The sequence below is a fragment of the Gavia stellata genome, chromosome 10 (assembly GCF_030936135.1).
Source record: "Gavia stellata isolate bGavSte3 chromosome 10, bGavSte3.hap2, whole genome shotgun sequence".
Lineage (NCBI taxonomy): Eukaryota > Metazoa > Chordata > Aves > Gaviiformes > Gaviidae > Gavia > Gavia stellata.
In genome coordinates, this window is record NC_082603.1 from 10,686,627 (window position 1) to 10,708,794 (window position 22,168).

General features: G+C 37.1%; 1 protein-coding gene across 1 annotated transcript in view; it reads left to right on the plus strand.

Moving 5' to 3' along the window:
* Nucleotides 1–22,168, plus strand: part of CFH (complement factor H) — a 34,371-nt gene continuing 12,203 nt past the window's right edge. The window contains exons 1-13 of the mRNA XM_059821668.1: nt 1–109; nt 3,816–4,001; nt 5,841–5,946; nt 7,302–7,378; nt 9,203–9,397; nt 11,612–11,782; nt 13,994–14,173; nt 15,725–15,925; nt 17,045–17,224; nt 18,842–19,018; nt 19,977–20,156; nt 20,307–20,480; nt 21,692–21,874. Of these exons, the coding sequence (XP_059677651.1) occupies nt 49–109; nt 3,816–4,001; nt 5,841–5,946; nt 7,302–7,378; nt 9,203–9,397; nt 11,612–11,782; nt 13,994–14,173; nt 15,725–15,925; nt 17,045–17,224; nt 18,842–19,018; nt 19,977–20,156; nt 20,307–20,480; nt 21,692–21,874 (2,071 nt within the window). The 5' untranslated portion in view covers nt 1–48. The remainder of the gene's footprint in view (nt 110–3,815; nt 4,002–5,840; nt 5,947–7,301; nt 7,379–9,202; nt 9,398–11,611; nt 11,783–13,993; nt 14,174–15,724; nt 15,926–17,044; nt 17,225–18,841; nt 19,019–19,976; nt 20,157–20,306; nt 20,481–21,691; nt 21,875–22,168) is intronic.

A 22,168-nucleotide genomic window follows, 5' to 3' on the forward strand; every position in this document is an offset into this window, starting at 1 on the left:
AGTAGGCTACAGTACTAAATGTGTTTGCTGAGTTTCTGAATCTCTAGGATGTCATTCCTGGGCTATACAGCTTTGCTCTTATGTTGGGTGTACTGTACTGCAGAAAGAGGTAAGCTTTAATGTGGAAAAAAACCCCAAACCATTCTTAAATTGTGTGTGAAGATGGTAACTAAAACAATATGTAACTAAAATGTTTGCATTGTAGCCTATTTTAATGAACTTCTTACAACAATAATTGAGATTTCCTCTGGCAGTATTTAGCACCTTTAGTATTTACTACACTGTCACAAGTATTATTTCACCTATGTATTTGTGTAACTACTGCTGTTATTAATCTGTTGCAGAACTCTTTAAATGGTTAATATCCCTATAAACTAGAGCTGGACAACTAATTTGTTATTAATAATGTTTGTTAATTATTCTAACATCTAAAACCTGTAAACAGCTGGTAGATTAAAATAGAAAATATTCAATAAATGTGCATTTCTTTCTGTCTGGAATAATCTGTGAGATAATCTGAGAAAGAGGAATGATTACTAAATTGACTGAAAAGCTTACAAAAGATCTGTTGACTGACAGACAGTTTTTAATCCATTAAATGAGATAAATGCATACAGGTATGCTTTCGTACATGTTTAAAGAGGTAGCTGGTATTCTGGGTATCTTTTCAGAAGCCTCTGGTATTTTCTACTTCTCTGTTCAATTTATTTTTCTTGACATTGTGTTTATATTGTTTAATGTATGTTTAGTAATTTAATTCTTTGCTTTCTGTCTGGGTTTCGTTACGTACACTGTTGCGGAAAGGGTGCTATGTGTTTTTGAGCTAGTGTGTCTTTGCTCAGTTCAGGTTGGTTTTAATTTTAGGTGAAGATTACAAAGACCTTATTAATCAAAACAATCTGATGGATTTTACTTTGAAAAATTGAAAAATCAGGACATTAATGAAAAGTATTATCTTTTTATATATACTTATAATAAATACTGCTCCAAAGCAACTAATAAAGACTAATTTGTTTGCAAAGTAGTCCAGAAAAGTCCTGGAATTTGCAAAGAAAGTTTGCCTGAATTTGCACTTTCTTTTCACAATGCTTTCTTTAGATCAGAGAGATTGCAAAGGAATGTGAGTGTAGCAATATTTGATTTATCTGGGACAACTATTACCATGGGTCATGCAGGGTTCTTAGTTCAAGCTTCATATTGAAAGTCTGTATGTGAGTTGTTCGAGAGCTGGGTTTTTGCACAAGAGCTGAAAAACACTTCTACCTGAATTTGTAGTTTGTGGTTGACTTTATGGAAGTTGCTACCAGCATAATGACGGCAAGAAAGCAGCTTGAGCTATTTCTAACTGAGGTCAAGTCACATATAAATACTAAATGATTAATTCCAGCTCTCCTGGTTTCTCACTAAAGGTTTTGAAGGTATGTATTTAATGCATGCTTTCTAATATAAAAATAAAACCCTCCCAATTTTGGTGAGTACACATGGTGAGTGCATGATGTAATTAATAGTTTTGAAGTATATCCTGTCAACATGTTCTTCTTCTGAAGCTACTAAGAAACTGCATTAAAACAAAAGAATAATTAGCTGTAGTCAGAAATGCATATGCATACTGTGACACTAGATGGGAACACATGGTTTAACACCAGGGCAGGAGTGGTAAAGAACAATCAGAGAGAGTTGAAATAAAACCCAGAAAGAAGCATGTCTTAGTAATGATGAGGAGACTATCAGATTATCTTTCGTGCTTTTTTTTTTAATGTAAACAAGGAGGAGTTAAGAGGTCCCATTCTGCACAACAGACAATAAAAATATAATACAACTCCGAAATAAGGGAGGAACAGAACAGAGAATCTCGCCCTGTACTAAATAGCCTATTTTTTAAATCAGAATTCGGACTGGGCTTTCTCAGCTTGCAAACTGAAAGCACTAATTTTAACGATCTCTAATGAAAAATATGTAGAATTAGAAAAATTCCTTTTCTCACCATTACAAAGAACTTTTTTGTGTACACTAACCATTTTTAACACATTTGAAAGAGCTAGCTAGAGGTTCATTTCGCTTATTCCTGCATTTTTGCAAAAACGTTGTTAAGAAGTGAATGTGTCTTAATCTTGCTAAGAAAGGTCTAAGTCCCTACTACCTTTTTTGATAGTAGGGTAGTACCCTCCAGTGGACAGAAGCAATAATTTTTACTTAGATGCAATATTTCATAGGAGGGAGCATACTTATTAAAGTGGTTGGAAAAAATACCGTAGCTACAGAACACTTAAAATTATACAGGTTTTTTTCTTGTAACAAATCTTTTTCCTGATTTTTAAGCAATTTTCTAAAATTATGCCTCTAATTTGGTAGGTATTCCACTGACTGTAATAAAAACAGTGAGTGTTCGAGGGTATGTCTTTTTACAACTAAAGTAAAATTCACTTTCCACACTTTGACATGGAAGAATGAGTATTTAATCTGCTCACTTTGTATTAGAAATCACAGCTACTTAATCTCTGGTTGTGATCTCCCCAGTTTAGTTCAGCAAGCCGTAACTCTACATCCCTTGCATGAGGAAAGATCCTAAATATTTTTTCCTGTAGTCCCACTTTCAGGCAGCACCTGGACAATCCATAGGAAAGATCCACTGAGAATATTGCTGCTTTCTCAAACCTGTGGCCTTACAACTAAACTGGTGAGAGGACTTTTGTGCCAGCTCTTTACTAAGTAATGAATCTCCTCACCAAGAAATTTCCTTCCCTGGTGGACATTTCTTCTCCCATTTATTTTCTATATAGAGGTTTAATTTCTTTTCCAAAGCTTCATTTCTTAGAGGCTGCTTTATTTATTCTTGATGAATTCTCACCTTTGATGTCCGGATATAAAACAAACTGCATTGCATCTCATTAGCTAGACTGTCCAGACTCTGTTACTCTGAGTAAAGCTTCAGCCTTTAAAATAAGTACATTTCAGTCACCCAAGCACAGAGAACTAGTCACTGAAATTAGGTCAGTTATTATAAACAATTAAAAAAATGTTTCTTAAGAAAGATCATTTAGTCTTTCATTAACAGCTTCCCAACATTTATTTCTTTCCCCTTTAGTCTGATTTTTCTCATTCCTAAGCTACTGAGGAACTTCTTAATAAAATGAATTCAGGCTCATTCTTGTAATTCATATGAGCTTGGCAGTCCATTTCATGGACACTGAAGAAGGCCCAGGAAGCAGCCTTTATATTGTGTAATAAGTAACTTGTCATAAGAATTAATCTCATGGACAGGAGGAAATAAGTTTTGGAATATCAGGTGACCTCAGCCTGGAGAGAAAGTTTAAGCAATGTAAAGGTGAGGGGAGATTTGACAGAACTTGATCAAGTGAGTCATGAATTTAATGTCAGTAAGGATGGTGGTGGCTGCAGAAGAAAATAGTTTGAAAGGAAACTCTACAGAGTGCACAGAGTTGTTCTCTGTGTTAATGGCAGGACAGGCATGGAGGAGCTCCTGCAGGTGGAAGGGTGAGAGATGTCTGTGGTTAAAACTACAGCAGTGATCTCATGTCAGTCTTTGTAACTAAAATCTATTTCATGAATTACGACTGTCCTGTGTGGTTTCTTGGCACTTGCTGGACTATTCTTATGTCCTTCTAAATGTCTATTCACAGTCCTACAAAAAGTGGATTCCTGGCAGTTTCCTATTTTGTGATGATTAAGTAGAAAACATATGCTCATTTGATGACAAATGTCCCCAGATTTCTTGCTACATTTTCTATTGTGAAATTATTTTGATGTTTGTAGCATGTGCTTCAGTCACCAATACTTTTGTTTACAATTTTTAGCTTGTAAAGAACCTCCTCCCAGAAGGGTTAAAGAGGTGCCTACTGAAAGATGGGACAAACCTCCCTACCCACATGGTACTCAAGTAACATACAGATGTCGGCCTGGATATATAAAACTTGGGCGAATTGTGTTTGAGTGTGCTGATGGAGCATGGAAGCAACACCCCCCAGGGGTAGAATGCAGAAGTAAGTATTTATGCAAAATACGTGCAAACATTTGACCTGACAGATCACATTCCTTGCCAGTGATGTCAATGTGAAACTGCCATTGTATCTTTACCTGTAACTTACTTATTTCAGCATCCTTTAAAATATCACCCTAAAAAGTATGTATGCATAAGAAAACATTTTTCGAAGTTCCTTTTCTCCAGATCAAAGATTTTTTTTTTTTTCTTTACAGGAGAAGATCTTACTCTAGGCCAGCCTTTATCCGATTTATGATAAGTTACTAAGTTATTATTAGGAGCTTGCTTCCAAAATTTTAGAAAAAGTCTAATGCAGATGAAATTTACAGTCTAAGCAGAGTAAAGCACTAACCTAGCTTCTGAATGCAAGTCAAGAGGCAGTATTGTCTTCAGTTTATTCAACTACTTCTATGAAAGATATAATTTCTTGGAAGTGGGAAGTCATTTTTCCTTGCCTTCTCTTTTAATCTGTGAAGGAAAATTCATGATTAGGATGAAAGCTGCTATTTATTATCTCTCATATACTGTGTTAAGAGTTTAGAAGTATCTCACACCCTCATACAGAATCTTCTAGTGAAGAAGTGGAAATTTATAATTGTTAGTCAGCAGATGCTTCTTTTCTGTAATAAATGAGTTTTAAACATGAAGAAATTTTAGACACACGAGCTTTTTTTCTTACGTATCTAAGATACAAAATTTTTACTAGTAGAGTGTAAATGTTTGGTCTGATAATATAAAATTAAGTCCCAGCTGTCATTCAAACAGAGATGAATACAAATCATGAGTAAAAATGAACTAATAAAGTTGTTACTAGTTTCTTTTACATTTTTTATTTAGTCACCTCCTCAGTTTTTATATGTATTTGTATAACTACTCAGCGAACACAGATCTTTCCAATTCTACAAAATTTGGTGTTGCTTTTTGGTAACACATTTTAGTAAATACTGCCATCCAGTGAATAGATACTGAAACTGGCAAGGTGCAGGTGGAAGGAGAAAAGAGATGGTCTACCACTGGTTAAGTGATCATGTTCTCTTTCCAGAATAGGCCACACTAGAGAGCAAAATTGATCATGATGTTGTCTGTTTTCTCTGAATCACCCTGGAGCAGGTTTAGGGCATACTCAAACATGTCTTCCTTGGAAAAAACAAGGATGTTGATACACTCCAAGAAATGAAATTGCCTAGGTCAACAGGGATCAGGAAAGATTTCTTCTGAGGAGGCCTAACAGGTTTTAGCCATGCGTTTTATTTTGCAGTCCATATTATAACATCAAGAGTGGATGAATGAGAGGGATGGTGTGTTCATCTTTACAATTCTTTTGGGAATCCAGGGCAAACAGTTAGGACCAGACCACAAGAAAAGTCCTATGGGGAACTTCAAGCAGAAGGACTGAGGACCAAAAGACTCCTGTGGCGTTAGATCATCCCTCTTTACTCAGCACAGTCCCCGCCAGATTGAGGAAATATCATTTCCAATCATGGATGGATCCTGTAGTGGAAGCTTTGGACCAGTTTATGTCACAAGTCGTATGAAAAGCTGAAGTTACATCCTGCCATTAAATTTGTCATAAAACTTAAGATGAGCTCAGTCTTTTTAAAGGAATAAAAGCTGCTAATTTGTTGTTTAATTTTAAAAAAAAATCAGCAGATCCTTACTCCAATATGTTTTCATTGAAGATAGTGATTAAAAAAGGGAGGGCTGATCAAGCTAATGCTGAGCATTTTTTAATTTTTGAAAGGCCCATACTTGCTACTAATTATTAGAAAAGTGCTATCTTTCACACTTTCACATTCCTATGTATGGTGTAAATAAATATTTTTCTTCTTTTTTTTACCAGATAAGCCCTGTGGACATCCTGGAGATACTGAGTTTGGTTCCTTTGAACTTACCAGTGGAAGTGAATTTGTATTTGGTGCCAGAGTTGAGTACAGATGTAATGATGGGTAATACTTATTTAATTCAACATATGGGAGTTAACATAAGGTGTTAATGTTAAAAGAAGTGTCAGTTATAGATTTGTTGTCTGTAATGCAGCAGCAACTTACTAATATTTAATACTTGGTTATTGTTTAATTTAAATTTCTGCAATTACAGTAATACTAAAGATAACTCTTTCTCATGTCTGGTGCTATTGGAGTAACTAAACTCATGTACCTGAAGCTGGCACTCGAATTGTCTAAAATAATACATAAGGCTGTAGCTAACCTGAAATCATGGCTGTCCGAGTAGAAAACAAAAATAGTCATCTGTCTGTAAAGCTGCCTCATGAGTCCACCAGCCAACCAGTTCAGATGGAAATGCAGCTTTGTATGCTGAAATCAGTGCTCTCAGTAGGCAGTCATGATGCAATTATGTTTGTGAAGTAATTAGGCCATACAGCAGAGTCTTCTATTCAGAATCACAACTCATTAGTCCTGCTTAAATCATTTTTGTGCATTATGAATTAAAATGTATTGTAAAAAATGTTTGAAGGAAGACATTTCTGGTAGACTCACTAACATGTCTTCACTGACTGCTTGGAAGAAATTCTTCTCTCTTCCTCCTCTATTCATCTTCTCCAATGAAAACTGCAGCAAGGCAAATATATAGTATTGCGTTTAGTTAAATATACCTATGACTGGATTCTTTCCTCTTGAAATGCGAATCCGCTGTAAGCATGGTCCAGTGGTTTAGTCATGCTTTTTCAGTCTGTATTGCTGGAATCTAGTCTGAGTTCCACAAAAAGAGTTCCAAAGTCAATTTTCTCCTTAATCCCTTAAGTTCAGACAGTTCTTCACTATCATTTCAGACTAGCTGTACTTCGTCTGACTACATTTCAGACAAAGCAGAAGCCATGGCATTGTGGCTATGATGTTGCCCTCAGACCTAAGATAATACTAGCTCATCAAAGCATGAGATACATATGGTTTAGGTTAGGTCCTGTTTTGATGCTGTCACATGGCTTTCAGTCATACTAGAGCACAGGCAACAGGAGTTTTACTCTGCTTGCTATTGATTGTGTAAATTACCCCTAGGTTATTTGTTATGTAGCCAAAGATTGCTATCTCTGTAATGAAAGAAGTCATCCTACTGATTACTTTGTACTTTCTGATTTTTTCTTTTTTTTTTTGTCATATGCAATTAAAAGAAACAAAATAGGGAAGGTACAGGACAAAAAACAACTCAGTTTCATCATGTTTTGGTTAGTCTGTGCTAGAACATATGAAACCTGCTTCCTTTGCTTCAAAATCAGCAGCACTGCTGTTTCTGTCACATAATGAGACTGTATTTTAGCATTGTTTACTTTTTATTTGGTAAGATACCAGATGCTCAGCCAAATAAATTACCGTGAGTGTCAGGCAGATGGATGGAGCAATGACATCCCTCACTGTGAAGGTAAATGGAGTATGACATTTAATTCTTTATTAAACTGTCTTTTTATCTATCTGATACTATCTAGAACTAGTCTGTGATCTCTCTACTAGTATTAATTCACATACGTTTAAATTCAAGTTATGCAGCAGTGAAACTCTTACAATGACTGCTTAGCCATTTTAGTCCAAAAAGCACTCAAGCTTTTGTTAAAAACCATTCACAAAATAGAATCTTGTCACCCCCAGACTGGCTTAAAGCTTTGCCTCACCTGAAGGCCCCTGATAGAGTAGATGGCTGCAAAACATGATTACAAAAGACAACTGGGATGAGGCATTTCAGATGTATGTGAAAGCATGTGTGTTTTTTAGGTAGTTTCCTCCTCCACCCTTGTGAATATCCTAGCCATTAAGATTTTGTTGTAAGTTCTTCTCCCTATTAGCATACTGTGGAAGAACTTCAGTAAGTAAGAATAAGAGCAAGAGTGACCCAGACCTCAAGACTTAATAGACTGGATGACTCAGATGATACTTCCCTGATTCTGAAAAACTTTTCACCAGTTTCAAACTTGTATGATTATGAAAATAAGCTTCCTTTCTTCCCGAAGATAATTTTTAACTGCTCTATTTTAACATATGTGTGCAGCAATGAAATTTCTCTTTAGGTTAAGCATCTGATGTCAGGAAAGGGTCTCTTAAGTAAAGAATCACAAATGAAAGTGGATATCTTTCTCTTGTCTAGAGTTTGTTGTCTGTGTTTTGACATTTCCTTGGTCTCAGATATTTCATATTTAGTTTACTGGATTTTGAGTGTCCTTAATTTTAGGCATACAGGTCTCTATCTGCACAGTATAGAGCAATGGTTTCCAACATTTTTTGTCACGTCACCAAGATACTGCAATTTCAAAGTCCTCATAAGATTATTCTTTCATGATTGAGGAGTTTTCATTAGGCTGAAATATGATTGCATATGAAAGAAAGTATTTGTATAATGTCCTAATTGTGAGGAACGTAGAAGATAAAATCTGAGCTCGCAGAAAAGGCAGGTGGCTTATAAGATGGAGAATGTTGTCAGAGAGAAGTCCGAGCTATGGTAGGCAAAACACCAGCCACTGTCGTGGTTAGTGATACCTATGTGAACATTTAAGAATGAGCTTTGATAGTCATTTCCCCCTTAATAAGACATATCTGATGACATACATTAATTCTTCCTTTTTCTGCAGTTACAAAGTTAAGAGATACAAGAGGTCTAAATTCATGGCTGACATTGTGCTTGTTTACTTTAGTAATATAATCGTTCTGATATCCTTAACTAGTATTTTTAGTTAGTAACTAAACTGTTGTAGTCAGTCTATACTGACACTTTTCCAGATATTTGTCTATAGCAATTTCATTTTGGCATAGCTCTGAAGTAAATTAACCTATTTTGACAAAGTTTAATGGCCCTATGTGTCAGTCAAGGCTCATCTAACCATTCATAGGATCATAGGATAATTTAGAATCATAGAATTCATAGGATCATAGGATAATTTAGATTGGGTGAGACCTCAGGAGGTCATCTAGTTCAGTGGGTGCTCTGTCTTTAGCCTGCAAGGGCAGAAAAGAGGATGATGAGAGCTGGTCTACAAGCTTCCTCCTATGTCAGTCTGTCTTTTTCCTTAGGGATTTGTATTATATCTGTTGCAAATGGTATCTGAATACAAAACAAGAGTATATATTTTTAAAATGTGTAAGGAAACTACAGTGACTTTTCTATATTTTAACGTTTCTGTGTGTCAATTTATTTTACAGAATAGACCTCAAAATGGCTGGCTTTTTCCTTTCATTTTGTTTTTGTTTTATTTTCCAGTGGCAAAGTGTTTACCAGTACAAGCACCAGAAAATGGAAGAATAATTATGACTGGTGCATTTGAGCTAGGCCGAGAATACTCCTTTGGCCAGGTTGTAAATTTTGAATGTAATGCAAAATACAGGCTTGTTGGATCTAAAGAAATAATTTGCTCCTCTAATGGAAAATGGAATAGTGATGTGCCTCAGTGCCAAGGTAAAAAGGACATTATTTATTATCTGTAATTAAGAAGCTATATTCTCACAGACTTCTAAGGACAGGTTACCATATGGGAAACTAAAAAGCTTTCACTTTACTCCACAGCAATTAAGCATAGTTTGTTTGTAAACAATCTCCACTGCATATATGCAGAAGACGTAGGATAAGAAAGAGAAATCAGAGAATATTGTATGCTAATATAGTCATAATGGACCATCTGTTTGTTCCACATTTTCACTACAGACTGTATGTTTTGCCAGGCTGCAGTCAATGTCTTTGAAACTAGCTTCGGTATGTCTACATAAGATTCAATCACTTCAGTGTTGATTTAACCAAAGTAATTACAAACAATTTTGAATCTATGTGAACCAAGTTTAAAAAACAAGTATGATTTTAATTCACTCATGTTCTTAGGGTATATAAAATACAAAGAAATCATGATGGATTTTTCTTTCTTCAGACGAATGTGTTTTGACAAGTTAGAAGGTTAATTCATGTTTAGTTTTTACAGAACCACAGAATCACAGAATAGGTGAGGTTGGAAGGGACCGCTGAAGGTCCCTCGGAGCAGTCAGCTAGGGCAGGTTAGCTCAAGGCCATGTCCAGTCAGTTTTTGAACATGTCCAAGGAAGGAAACTCCACAGCCTCTCTGGGTAACCCATTCCAGCATTTGACCACTCTTAAGTAAATGTGGTTTTTCTTAAGTTTAAGTGGTATTTCCTGTATTCCAATTGGTGCCCATTGCTTCTCATCTTGTCACTGGGTTCCAATGAGAAGGTCTGTCTCCATCGTCTTTACTTCTGCCTGCCCCACACTAAGATCCTCCCGCCAAGCCTTCTTTTCTCTAGACTCTCTAAGCCTCTCTTTATCTGTCAGTATTTCCAATTCCTTAATTATCTTCATGTCCCTTCACTGGACCTGTTCCAGTGTGTCCAAGTCTTTCCTGTATTGGGGTGCTCAGACCTGGACACAGCACTCCAGATGTGGTCTCACCAGTGCTGAGTAGAGGGACAGATCACCTCTTTTGACCTGCTGGCAGCACTCTTCCCAATGGAGCCCAGGACACTGTTTTCTTTGTTTACTGCAAATGCACATTGCTGGCCGCTGTTCAACTTGTCCATCAGGACTGCCAAGTTTTTTTCTGCAAAACTACTTTATAGCCAGTCGACCCCACCCTGCCCCGCCTGCAGCCTGTACTGGTGGATGGGGTTACTCCTCCCATTTTGCAAATAGAAGTTGTAAGGTATTGGATTGTCAGTATGTAAGAATGAATCCCAGGAAGCTTACGGTAACAGTCACTGTTAAATATTCAGTCCATCAAGTTTCTTAGATTATTTATATATTATCTGATCAGGAAGTATGCGTTTAGAAGAGCAGAGTACATATGTCAAGATGTCAGATACATGTATGGTTTTTTCACAATTTCAGCGCTGCATTTTGCTGCTGTGAAACCCCCATTTATTTTAATTTGAACAGCATAAAGCAGGATTAAACACATGTGCTTGTAACATTTGCAGAATATAGTGAATTTTATTAAACAATGACAGTTTCACTGGGCTATACTTCATCCTCCAGCAAAGGAATCCAAGAGAACTCTTTGGTGTCCTGCTCTGTGGCCTAGGAAACAAAGCCTTGAATATTTTCTGGCTTTATGAATGCAGTTTTTGGAAACTGCAAGATCTCAGTGGTTTTATTGGGTTTGGCAAGAAGCTGGGGATGCTGAGGTTCTTTTCTAGATAGTGAAGCATTCTAATGTCAGTTTTCCAGATAGTTTAATTCTTTTTTCCTATTGATGCCATGATTTAACTGATCATCTACTGGCTATGAGAGAGCTTTAGGTTTGCTGGAAATTACAAAGAAATGAAATTATCTGAAAAATGGAAAATCCTAAATTTCAGCTAGCCTAGTTGCTTATTTTAGAATGTCCCCTGCCTTATACACTGATTCTGAGATCCATTAAAATTCAAAACAAAGCCCTAAAATCTGTCTTATGAACCAACTTGCTGTTGATGCTGTGCTACACCACACTTTCTACCTGGCACGCACAATCAGGTCATTGAAGAATTCTCAAATAAGTTTCAAGCAGTTTCCAAATGCAAATGTTTTTGTGATGTCAAATTAGAAAAACCCTAAATTTTATTCCAATAGGCATTTATTCTCAGCAAATAAAAATAAACAAAAATATATGGATTTTGTCTTTCTCAATTTCAGAGATTATTTGTGATGTGCCAGAAATTCTGCATGGATATGTACGTTCTCCAAAGCGGTCTTACAAGGAATCTGAACAAATACAGTTTGCCTGTGATGAAGGATACAGATACAGTGAAAGAGCAGATGTACAATGTACCGAATCTGGATGGAATCCAACGCCCTATTGCACTGGTTAGCCTTGCCTAAGTTATTTTGCACATTTGTTGTGTTTGGAAGTAATTTCAGAGATTAGTAATAACAAAAGTTAGTTTATTCATAACAAAACAAATCCATCCACATCTGACCAACACCCATGAAGTTCGGGAAGGATTAAGTGTTAAAGGGACCAAACAACTGGATAAGAGTTTTCCATGGAGAACAGTAGCAAAACCAGTTAATTCAGTCTTTTGTTATTTGAATGTAGTTAAATAGGTCCACAAAGCAACAATTGCTCCAGTATACTGCATAAATGAGATGATTGATGCTAAAATACTTCATGAAGCATTAGTAGCTGTTGTTATTTTATTCTTTTTTTATACGATTCTGAATTAGTGGGAACAATATAGGAAAAAGATTTCTTGGGTTAGAAAAAAATCCTAATTTGGACAAATAGGAAGGATAAAGTTGAATCTCTTTACCTTCTACAAAATATGGTGAAAATGTTTTATCTAAGGAAAGGAAAAATCAGACACTAAAAAGAATATTTAAGTAAGCAAGAAAAAAATTTAATACCAGAGAAATTCAAACTACAGAAAGCATCTGAAATTTTTAATAGCATGGGAAAATTAACATTTGAAACCAACTTCTTAGAGAAGTGGTATAGTTTTTGAGATCCTATTGTGTTCACATCAAGTCTCGATACCTTTTTAAGTGTGTTTAACATGAACATAACTGGTACCTGCCAGTGACTGTGCGGTATGTTGGAAGACTGGCTAAAGAAAGATTTGTTTGATACCATATGAATTGCAGCGGTACTAGTAAAATTGGGGAAAGCTAATAGTCTTAGCCTGATGACCTACTCATGAATCACAAGCAGTTCTTTGAGGGGGAGATACAAGTTAATGCATCTTCAGGTCTTCTGTGTTCAGTAGTTGAGATGCTGTGTCACCGTAGCCAAGATTCTGCTACTAGTAATCATAGGACTAAACTCTCAGTAAAATAGCACTCAACATCTCACCCTGTGTGAACATTTGAGACAATAGAAGTTTGCTTGACCTACTGAACTGACCTCTGCATTTTGTCTGAGTGTCCTGATGAGTCTTACTGTTGTTTGAGCAGATTGAGCACCTGGTTGCTAGTCATTATATCCATTCTTGAAATTTCCAGACTACTAGTTCTGATCAATCAGTTCCAAACAAAGAGGAACAATTAAAAAATGATCCCTATTTCACTGACGGAACTTCAGTAAGGAATTGTTAGTGTACTGTGCAACCTTCCAGAAATGAGTGGAAATTACAAAAGTATCTTTCAAAGTATCTTTCGCATTAGAATCCTGACTTAAGTTTGTAAGCTGCCTTTCAAGAGGTCTTCTGATATAGTAAGATAGTGTTGTAGGAAGAACAAGCTGAAGTTGGCATGGCCATTTCCAAAGGAGTTCAAGCAAATGTGAAAGCAGTCCAATTTCAGAAGGATAAGTAGTCCATTGATGGCCGTAAGTGTCTAAGCTGAAAATTACAATGGAATTGTAGTGCTGGATTATACATGAAGCTGAAAACAATAGTACTTTCTACACAGCCATTATGTCAAAAATTGTGTACAACATCGTAGATTTGAAGTTCGCTAACCCTAAGAACTATGGTCATGAAGTGATGTATAAACAGAGACCAAAGTAACATGGTATGCATGAATCTTGCCACTGCCTTAGTCTAGGATGAAGACAGGAATTTGTTTAATGTCATCAGAACTGTAATTGCACAACCACATTATCTGTGGTGTTCAAACTTCCCATCAGAAATTGTCTGACAGTCTTTACAAATTAATATATTTACAATGCTGAAACTCCGTCTTGCTGTCTAACTTCCAAATGCCTTCTGCGCAGTTAAGTGTCCATAAACAAGCCCAGAAGAGCTGTGAGTGAGCCCAGCATAGGTCATTTTGAGCTCCAGCTGTGGCAGGACCTACTGTAAAAGATTAGTCAAATTCAGTTTGATCACCTCCAGTTCTTGCTCCAACCATTCTCTTTGCAATTAAGTTCTAATCTTCTAATTAGCATGACATCAGTAAGAGTTGTCACTCTCCTTTACAGAACTATGGGAGAGAAAGAGTAACCCTTTCTTTGCCCTAAGAAATATCTTTTTAACAATTTTATGTAGTTATAGTCAATATACTATGACAATAAGAACTTACGCAATAAATATAAACATATTCTTCAAATTAGAATCCAATTTTTCTCTTTTTATTTAGAAATTGTATGCTCTCCTCCAAGAATTTCCCATGGGAACTTTAGACCTCAAGAAGACAACTACATAGTAGGTGATATAATTACAATACAGTGTAATCCTGGATATCATTTTAAAACACCGACTGGCAGAATCACAGCTGAATGCACCAAGTATGGCTGGGTGCCTGATCCAGGTTGTGTCCGTAAGTAGCTCTCATGAATGAAGACACATGTAGAGTTGTTGGAAATACCTCAGTGAAAAAGAGGTCAAGAGAAAAACTTAAGAAGCATGAGAAATGAGAGTTGCTTATTCATTGTGTTTCTTCGTAATGTAAAGCTTAAGTTGATGGTTTAGAAAAATTATCTATAAAAACAATGGTATAATCTACATTTACATTACTTTTACAAACACAGGTATTATCTATTACTGTATTTGTGAAAGTATGTGTTAAAAAGTGCTATAGTCAGCTCCCTGTCAGGAAGGTTTATGGTCCATCTGAGGAGTAGCATGCCAGTTAGGATAAGAGGACATAGTGAGTGTTAAAATACCCAAACCAAAACAAAATATAGGTAATGGCTGGAAGGTATATTTCATTGTAGTTATCACAGCTTTAGAGTTTTACTTGCAGTTGTATGTTGGTATATTACCAACAATCACAGTTTCATTCTATCTATTATAACCTCTCAAACCACAAAACAAGATATTCTTGATTGTTTATGAGTTCTTTCTTGGCTTAAACTTCCCATAACTACAATGATAGTTTTGCCCAGTAGGCACAGTATTAACAAATAAATAAATTAATTACCAATTAATTTCATAATCTGTCACTCTTTGATCTTTGGTCACTGAAAATAAAAGAAAAACTTAGAAAACAGAATGTGAGAGAAACCCCGATTAAATCAGTTTTGTAAATGAATCTTTGGATGATTTGAACTATTCCCGAAAAGTGCACTGTTAGTATCTGGATTAATCCTTTCTCTATGTATGTGAGGGTTCTAAAATTCAGGTATCATTCTGAAACCACCTCACTTATTATTGAATGGTCAGCCCAGTGGCTGATCTCCCCTGCCCCATCATGTAGGCTCTGGGTCAGAGTACTTCAGAAGGAACCTACCTGCCATGGCCAAGTAGGACACCCTGGGTAAACTTGAATGAAAGCTTCTGGGAATCTCCTCCTTCTATCCTTGACTTGTCCCTGAAAAGGGTCAGTTCTTTGGAGGAATGGAAAGAGCAGAAGAAAAGCACTATAGTTTTAAAATAAAAATCAGAAGAGCTAGGAAGAGCTTTTGGTGCAGAATCCCAAAAGTTACAAATGAAAAAGGTGACAGGAGTCATCTCAATTTTAAAAGTCCACAGTTGAGTGTCTATATCTGAGCTAGGTGTTTGGGCTCCCATCATGGTCACTATAGCAAATTTAGTCAAGACACGCTACAAAAACAGTGTTATCTCACTGTAGAATAAATAGTTACATTTGGTCTCATGAATCAGCCTTTAGAGTCCACTGAGAATATTGACTGGATTGCTGTTGGTTGCAATGGAAATGAATGGAACCAACACAGATATAGGTGATGACAAAGACACCAGAAACAGAGTGCAATTGTTCCTGCACTCTTTAGGATCTGCCAAGGTGTGCAGTCCTGATTCTGTCAGTTTCAGAAAACACTCAGGTGATGAAGCTGAATCCAAATTAATTGTGTCCTGAGCTTTTTGTCATGCATGTGTTGATATTGTTGCTGTTAAATTCTATTTCAAGAGAAACCATGTGACTATCCAGCTATAGAAAATGGCAAGTTAAGTGGAGCACTGGAGTACTACAAAAACTATTACTTTCCAATGAGGTTTGGGCAGCATGCTGATTACTACTGCAATGATGGTTATTCTACCCCAAGTGGAGAATACTGGGTTCGAATGGTCTGTTCTGAAAGGGGCTGGTCTCCAGAACCAAAATGCCTCAGTAAGTACATTTCCACTATATGCTCAATTCTGTTGTAATTATCAAAGGTCTGTGCAGCAGAAATTGTGTTGTTGGAGCACAAGACAGAACAAAGAACAGTTTGTTAAAGTAGAACTGCTTTAGCTGACCCCTGGAACTGCACGCAGACTGTCATCCTATCTGCTGAGCTCAAACTGTCAGCTGGAAAGTGATACTCTGAAGTGAGTAAGGCTGAAACGACGCTTTTGGATTTTGGAGATTCTTTACTCCTGGAACTACCCATGAGATTAAGAAACACATAGGAAATATTTCTCTTCTCTGGCTTCTGGGTCACGTGCATGCATCTACTTCCAGCTGCACACACAGCTGCTCATACAAAGAGAGAGTTGCTACTCTATTAAAATATATTCTTCCTTCCGTGGCTTGAGCACTTTGTCTAGAGGTTCCTCTCTGAGATCCGTTGCCTGGTCCCCTTGGATAATATTTGGAGCTGAGAAGGTGGCACACTCTTGCAATAAGCTGAAAGTGAGCATGGCATCAGCAAGAGATCCAGATACCCTGACTTAATGCTTGAACTATAGAAAATAGATTTAAAGCAGCAAGCTGAGGCTTCCTCTCCTAACACACATCTTGAGTCACAGTAAAGTTCCTACCTACTGGTAGCGCTTGGAAGTGGACTACACAAGGTTGGTCTTCCCCTGTTGCCCTCAGTGGAGTGGTGCTCAGTGCAGGAAATGAGATAAGTCCTGCCCGGAGGAAAGGACCAGTTACTCAAGTAACACAGCTATAGCACGCCTTCAGCTGTCTTCCTTCTGTCTGGGCTCTTGGGGGCACAGGATGCTGTAAAGCCAGCATGCTTATCTGTTGCTAAGATCTCTAGAGCTGGTTTGAGAGGCTGATACATTTGCACAAAGATAATAAAATTTCCTGGAGGCAAATGCTGAAAATCACTCAGGGCAGACATCAACATTTTAGAGACATAGCAGACCAAACCAGAGCTGGTGTACACGATGCTAGATGCACTGAAGTTAGCCAGCCTTGCTTATGCACACTAGGTAAGCAATATTGTTTACTAGACCACTTCTTAGCACTTTATGTAGTAACTTGCACTCCTGGTTAAATGTTCTTACCTTCCTTTAGAAAAATGTAAAGTCGGACGGCTGGAAAATGGTTATTTCTCACAGAGCCAGAAGAATGTTTACAAGGAAGGTGAAAGAGTTAAATATGTCTGCAATGATGACTATCATACTGAACGTGAAGATGGGGAAGTCACATGCACAAAGGATGACTGGTCACCTCCTCCAAGATGTATCCGTAAAAGTGAGTGTGCTTGTATTTCTAGCTAAAACCAGTAAATCCATCATCACGTCACCTACATTAATCCATCACGACTGCTTAGTAACTCTAAGTCTAGGTGCTCTACAACTGAAACACAATGCTGTGATTCTCTTAACTGGCTCAGTGTAGCTCTCCTGTCCCTGTATGCTGCTGAGGTCAGTCACTATACAAATGTGCAGAATGTAACCCTATAAAACATGCACACGTGGCTCATTCAGATCTCCTAGAATGTAAGCTCTTGGATGGGAGTCATAGTCCCTTTGTCTTCGGTAGTGAAATCTCGTTATAATATAGCTGTGCAGTAATACAATAAATAGTAATCATTCCCCTTGCACAGCCTATCTGTAATGTCTTGTCTCCTTCCAGCATCTCGCTATGCCACCTGATCCCTGTTTCTCTTGTTTCCTTTCCAATTGGCACCATACTGGAAGCAGGGAGGAATAGGAAGGTTACCTCTCCTAACTCTGTTTCCAGCTTTTGTTCCTGACTTGCACCGAGCCTGAAATTGCTAGAATGTCTCACAGGAACTTTAAATACTTTAGATAATTATTTCATATGGATAAAAGAAATAATTCAGCCTTTCTTAGGCTGTAAAAATATTTTTTTAGGAAACAGTTCCACCCTGACAGAGACACTGACCATAAAATGTTTTGGGCCACCACCCACTGAGATTTTGACATAGCAGTGAGCAAGCAAAATAAAATTTTATGATTCCTAGTGATAGACAGTTGTGGGCATTACTGGTATAAGCACCAAAAAATCTGATGTGAAATTTAAACTTTTGAAGCTGTTGCACTAAAGTATTATTAACTCTGCTCCCAACATTCAAATACATCCTCTAGTGTTCCTCAGTCTTTTTTTTTCATAACTTTATTTACTTGACTGTCCAATGTGCAAATATTGCTATTTGTTGGAATGTTAATTTCTTAAAATGAAGAAACTCCTTCACAGAACAATTGATTAGTAAAGAATTTAGCGTACTACAGAAGTTTTCTTTCAGAATACAAGTCCATAATATCCAACCAAGACAAATGATTTCCACCTGTTTTGACTGGCTTAAACAATGTATTTGAAGTGATTTGAAGTCAGTTACAACATTGGTTCTGTCTGCACTAGTGTTTTAGTGTGCAAGAAGAGGTCCTTTGGTACAAATTTGCTTTAGTCCTGCAGTATGTACACTCTGAATGATTTCTTTTTGGTAGAACTGAGGTGGTATCTGCACACCGTGGCTATTTGCAGTGCCCCCTTGCAATATGGACAGAAGGTCCTCCTTATGCATGCACAGTGCAGTGCACACCCAACATGAATTTCATTTCTAGTGAAGACCAGTTGTGGATATACAGTTTTGGAAGCTTACGGGATTGCTGCAAATCAAACCCCTGTCCTGTTTGTGCTGCATGAGTTGGTCACTGTGAACTTTAACTTTTCATTTTCCAGTTGTCCCGCAGGAAGAGAGCTCAATGCAGAAGCAAAAATTCATGTGCTCTTAAAAATGTTCTAAATCCTACTACTGTTTCATTTGTCCTCCTTCTTCTGTTCATTATAAGCATGTAGTTTAGCTGTGGTTTACTTGGAAGAAATTCTGTATATGTCTTTCAGAAAAATGCACGAATATCAATTTTGACAATGGTTATTTCACCTCGGGAAAGAAAACATTTCGTTTAAGGGAGGTGGCCACCTATCGTTGTCGTACTGGCTTTGTAACTCCAGAAGGACAAGAAACAGGAGAGACACACTGTCAAGAGAATGGCTGGACTCCACCTCCAAAGTGCATCAGTGAGTAGCATAAAGGCTTCAGAGCTCCTTATCATTGTCACTGGTGCAGACATGATGTCCTATGTACTCAGATTTTTGTTGTCTAGATTGGTAGAGTTTTCTTACTGGACAGAGGGACACTCAAACAGAAGACTGATCTTCCAGACATTAACCTTTCTGGGGTTCCAAGAAATAAAGAGAGGAAACATAAAGGAAGTGAGTAAGGCGGGAAAATATCTGCTGTCTTCTAGGTGAGCTATCTTTTTGGACCCCTACTACAAAGTAGATGGTAATCACTGACGTCTCCAGTGATTCTTACCTGATACAAGGTCCGTATGCCCAAATTTACTCCCAATTCTCCCGCCTTTCACACTTGTGAGGGAAGTGTTAAAAAGTACATTTGTTAAAAACAACGGAGTGCTTTTTCCTGAAAATACCTCCATACTATTGTTGCCTTTTTCCTCTTAGAAGTTCCTTCCTCTCCTGAACAGGTGTGTAGGATAGTAAAAGAAGAGACTTAATCTTCCAGTATTATGATACCGAGGCTCGTAACATTGACCAACTTTAGCTGATATTTTATCTTGTCCTTTTATTTCAGACTGCCTTTACCTAGGATTTTGCAGCTTTTTTTTCTGACCCCCCTCACAAATGGCCATGGGGAACAGGAGTACAAACTGTTTGCTATGACACCAATAATAATAATATGTAGTAGAAAGGAAAGGAATTGAATCAAAAGAAGAAATATTCATGCTAGATATTACTTCTATACACATATTACTGAAGATTAATGCAACAGAGAGTATGTGAATGTGCTACGTATTATATTCTACATTCATATTGTGGTAATGCAGAATTTTTAATGTTTCAAATATACTGAGTAGTTCAGTATACTAGCACACTAAAGCACCTACAGAAATGGTGGTTCCAAGGGACAGTGTCTCTGGATCACAAAATGCACTAACTTTGTTTTATTCTACAGAATCATGTAAAACACATCATTTGGACGTTTTGAATTACCACACAAATAAAACTGTGTTCATGCCTGAAGATACAATTGAGTATACATGCTTGGAGGGATATCAAACTGCAAATAAAATGCCAACTGGTACCACAAGGTGTGGCATAAATGGTGAATGGAGTCCAACGCCCCAGTGTCTTGGTGAATATTGTTGTGTTTGCTAATCAATATAACTCCGCATACACTTTCTGAAGCTTTTTTCTTTAAGACTTTGTTTTTGTTCTAATCATTAGTATTTCATATACTTTTTGTAGGGTGTACATTATATGTTAAAATATTTTGTCTTTGTAGTAATAGAATGTGAAATGCTGGTGTTGTCCAATGGAGATTTTTCTCCCAAGGAGGGTAAATACCGCAATGGAGATGTTGTGAAATTTACCTGTGCAAACAATTACGTGAGAGTGGGACCTGCCTCTACTCAGTGCTATTACTTTGGATGGTTTCCATCACCGCCAGTATGTAAAGGTAATTCTTCTGTTAACTTTATTGTAGTAGGAAATATATGAAAATGCCTGAGCCCTGAAGGCTTCTGCGGACACCTTCTATAAGCCAGTCTTGCTCCCAAGAACAATTATCCCAGCTTTGTCTCTAAAAAGGCAGGAACTGGTCCTCTTCAGATCATTTCATAGTGTTTTGCTATTTTATGTGAAAGATTCTGAACAGTTGAACTTCCAGTGTTGAACTTTCTGTTAGCTTTAGTTATGCCAATTGGAGTTCTGCAAGTGGAGAGTTCATCCTTTTGCCACTGCCTAATGTTGATACCCATCAGATATTGTACCCTATGTTACTTTTTCTGATCACATGACATTGAAGAAAAAAAACTTTTAGAGATGACACAGAGCTGGACCCAAGCAAAAGAAACTCAGTGAAGGATTTTCCCTGTGAAATTCCTCAGCTTCATCCAGTAGGATGAACGAACTCATCTACAAGGGAAGATATATGCCCCTATTCTTCTCAGCCTTTTTAAGACAGAGCACAATTAGTGGCATCTAAAAAGAGTTTATTTTGCTGGTGCGATGTCCTTTCATGAGGTAGCTTTAGAGGATGAAGGGATCTCACATTTCTCATCTCCCTTCCTTCCCACTCGATCAATTTCCTTGTCTTCCATGCTCTCATCCTCCTTTTTGCTCACTTTTCGCATTTAAAAACAAGTATATTTCATATAGTTGGCTCTTTAGCTCAGGAACATTTTAAGCTCCCTTAACAGGAGTTCCATTCACTCCATCAGAAGTGAATTCCTTTAATATACAGTACATATCACTTGCTGGTTGATTTTTATAACTTACGTTATTATTACTTGCAGAATTTTCACTTTTTTTTTTTAAAGAATACTGAAGTTGTCATCCATGTAACACTTTTTTTCTCATAAAACTGGGTTGGTTTTATCAACCACTTCTTTTATCATAGCAGGAAATGACAGTGCATGGAAGCAAGAGAGTAGAGTGAGTCAGGGTCACACATCTCTGTTTGATCTCCAGCTCAACACGAATCCAGATATTCAAAGGCATAAACCAATGACCTGGTGTCATTGGTTTACCACCTGGGTCACCACCCTGTTCTGGTGATTTTTCTTAGCTTTAAACAAGAAATTCAGTTTATTTTGTGTTGCACTTCTTAACATGTAACTGTGCTAAAAGTACTGAGTTCAGAGCACAGATTTGATCTCTTAATTTCAGTGAACGCCAGAGGCTGTGGACCTCCACCCAAGATTAACAATGGAAGTATTGCTGGTGGCTCTGTGGAACAGTATCAGCATGGGGACAGAAAGCAGTATGAATGCAACATGGAATTTAAATTGGTTGGATCAAAGGAAATAGAATGTGTTGATGGACAATGGTCACCTCCTCCCTCTTGCATTGGTAATCTATATAACGCTTACTTGTGAGAAGTCTATAATTCACTGTAGGCTAATACTTCACAGATAATTTTCACAATTAAAATTACGTATTTGCAAGTATAACATGTTACACTCAAAATCATGCTATGGCTGAAAAGTAAACACACACTGTATGTAAAGCCATAACTTTATTAATAGTATAATTGAAATCTTAACAGTCCAATCAAAAAATTGTCATGAGTCCAGATCAAATGAGTATAGAAAGAGAAAGAAAATAAATATGTAATATATAAAGAACGGTTATAAATATATAAAT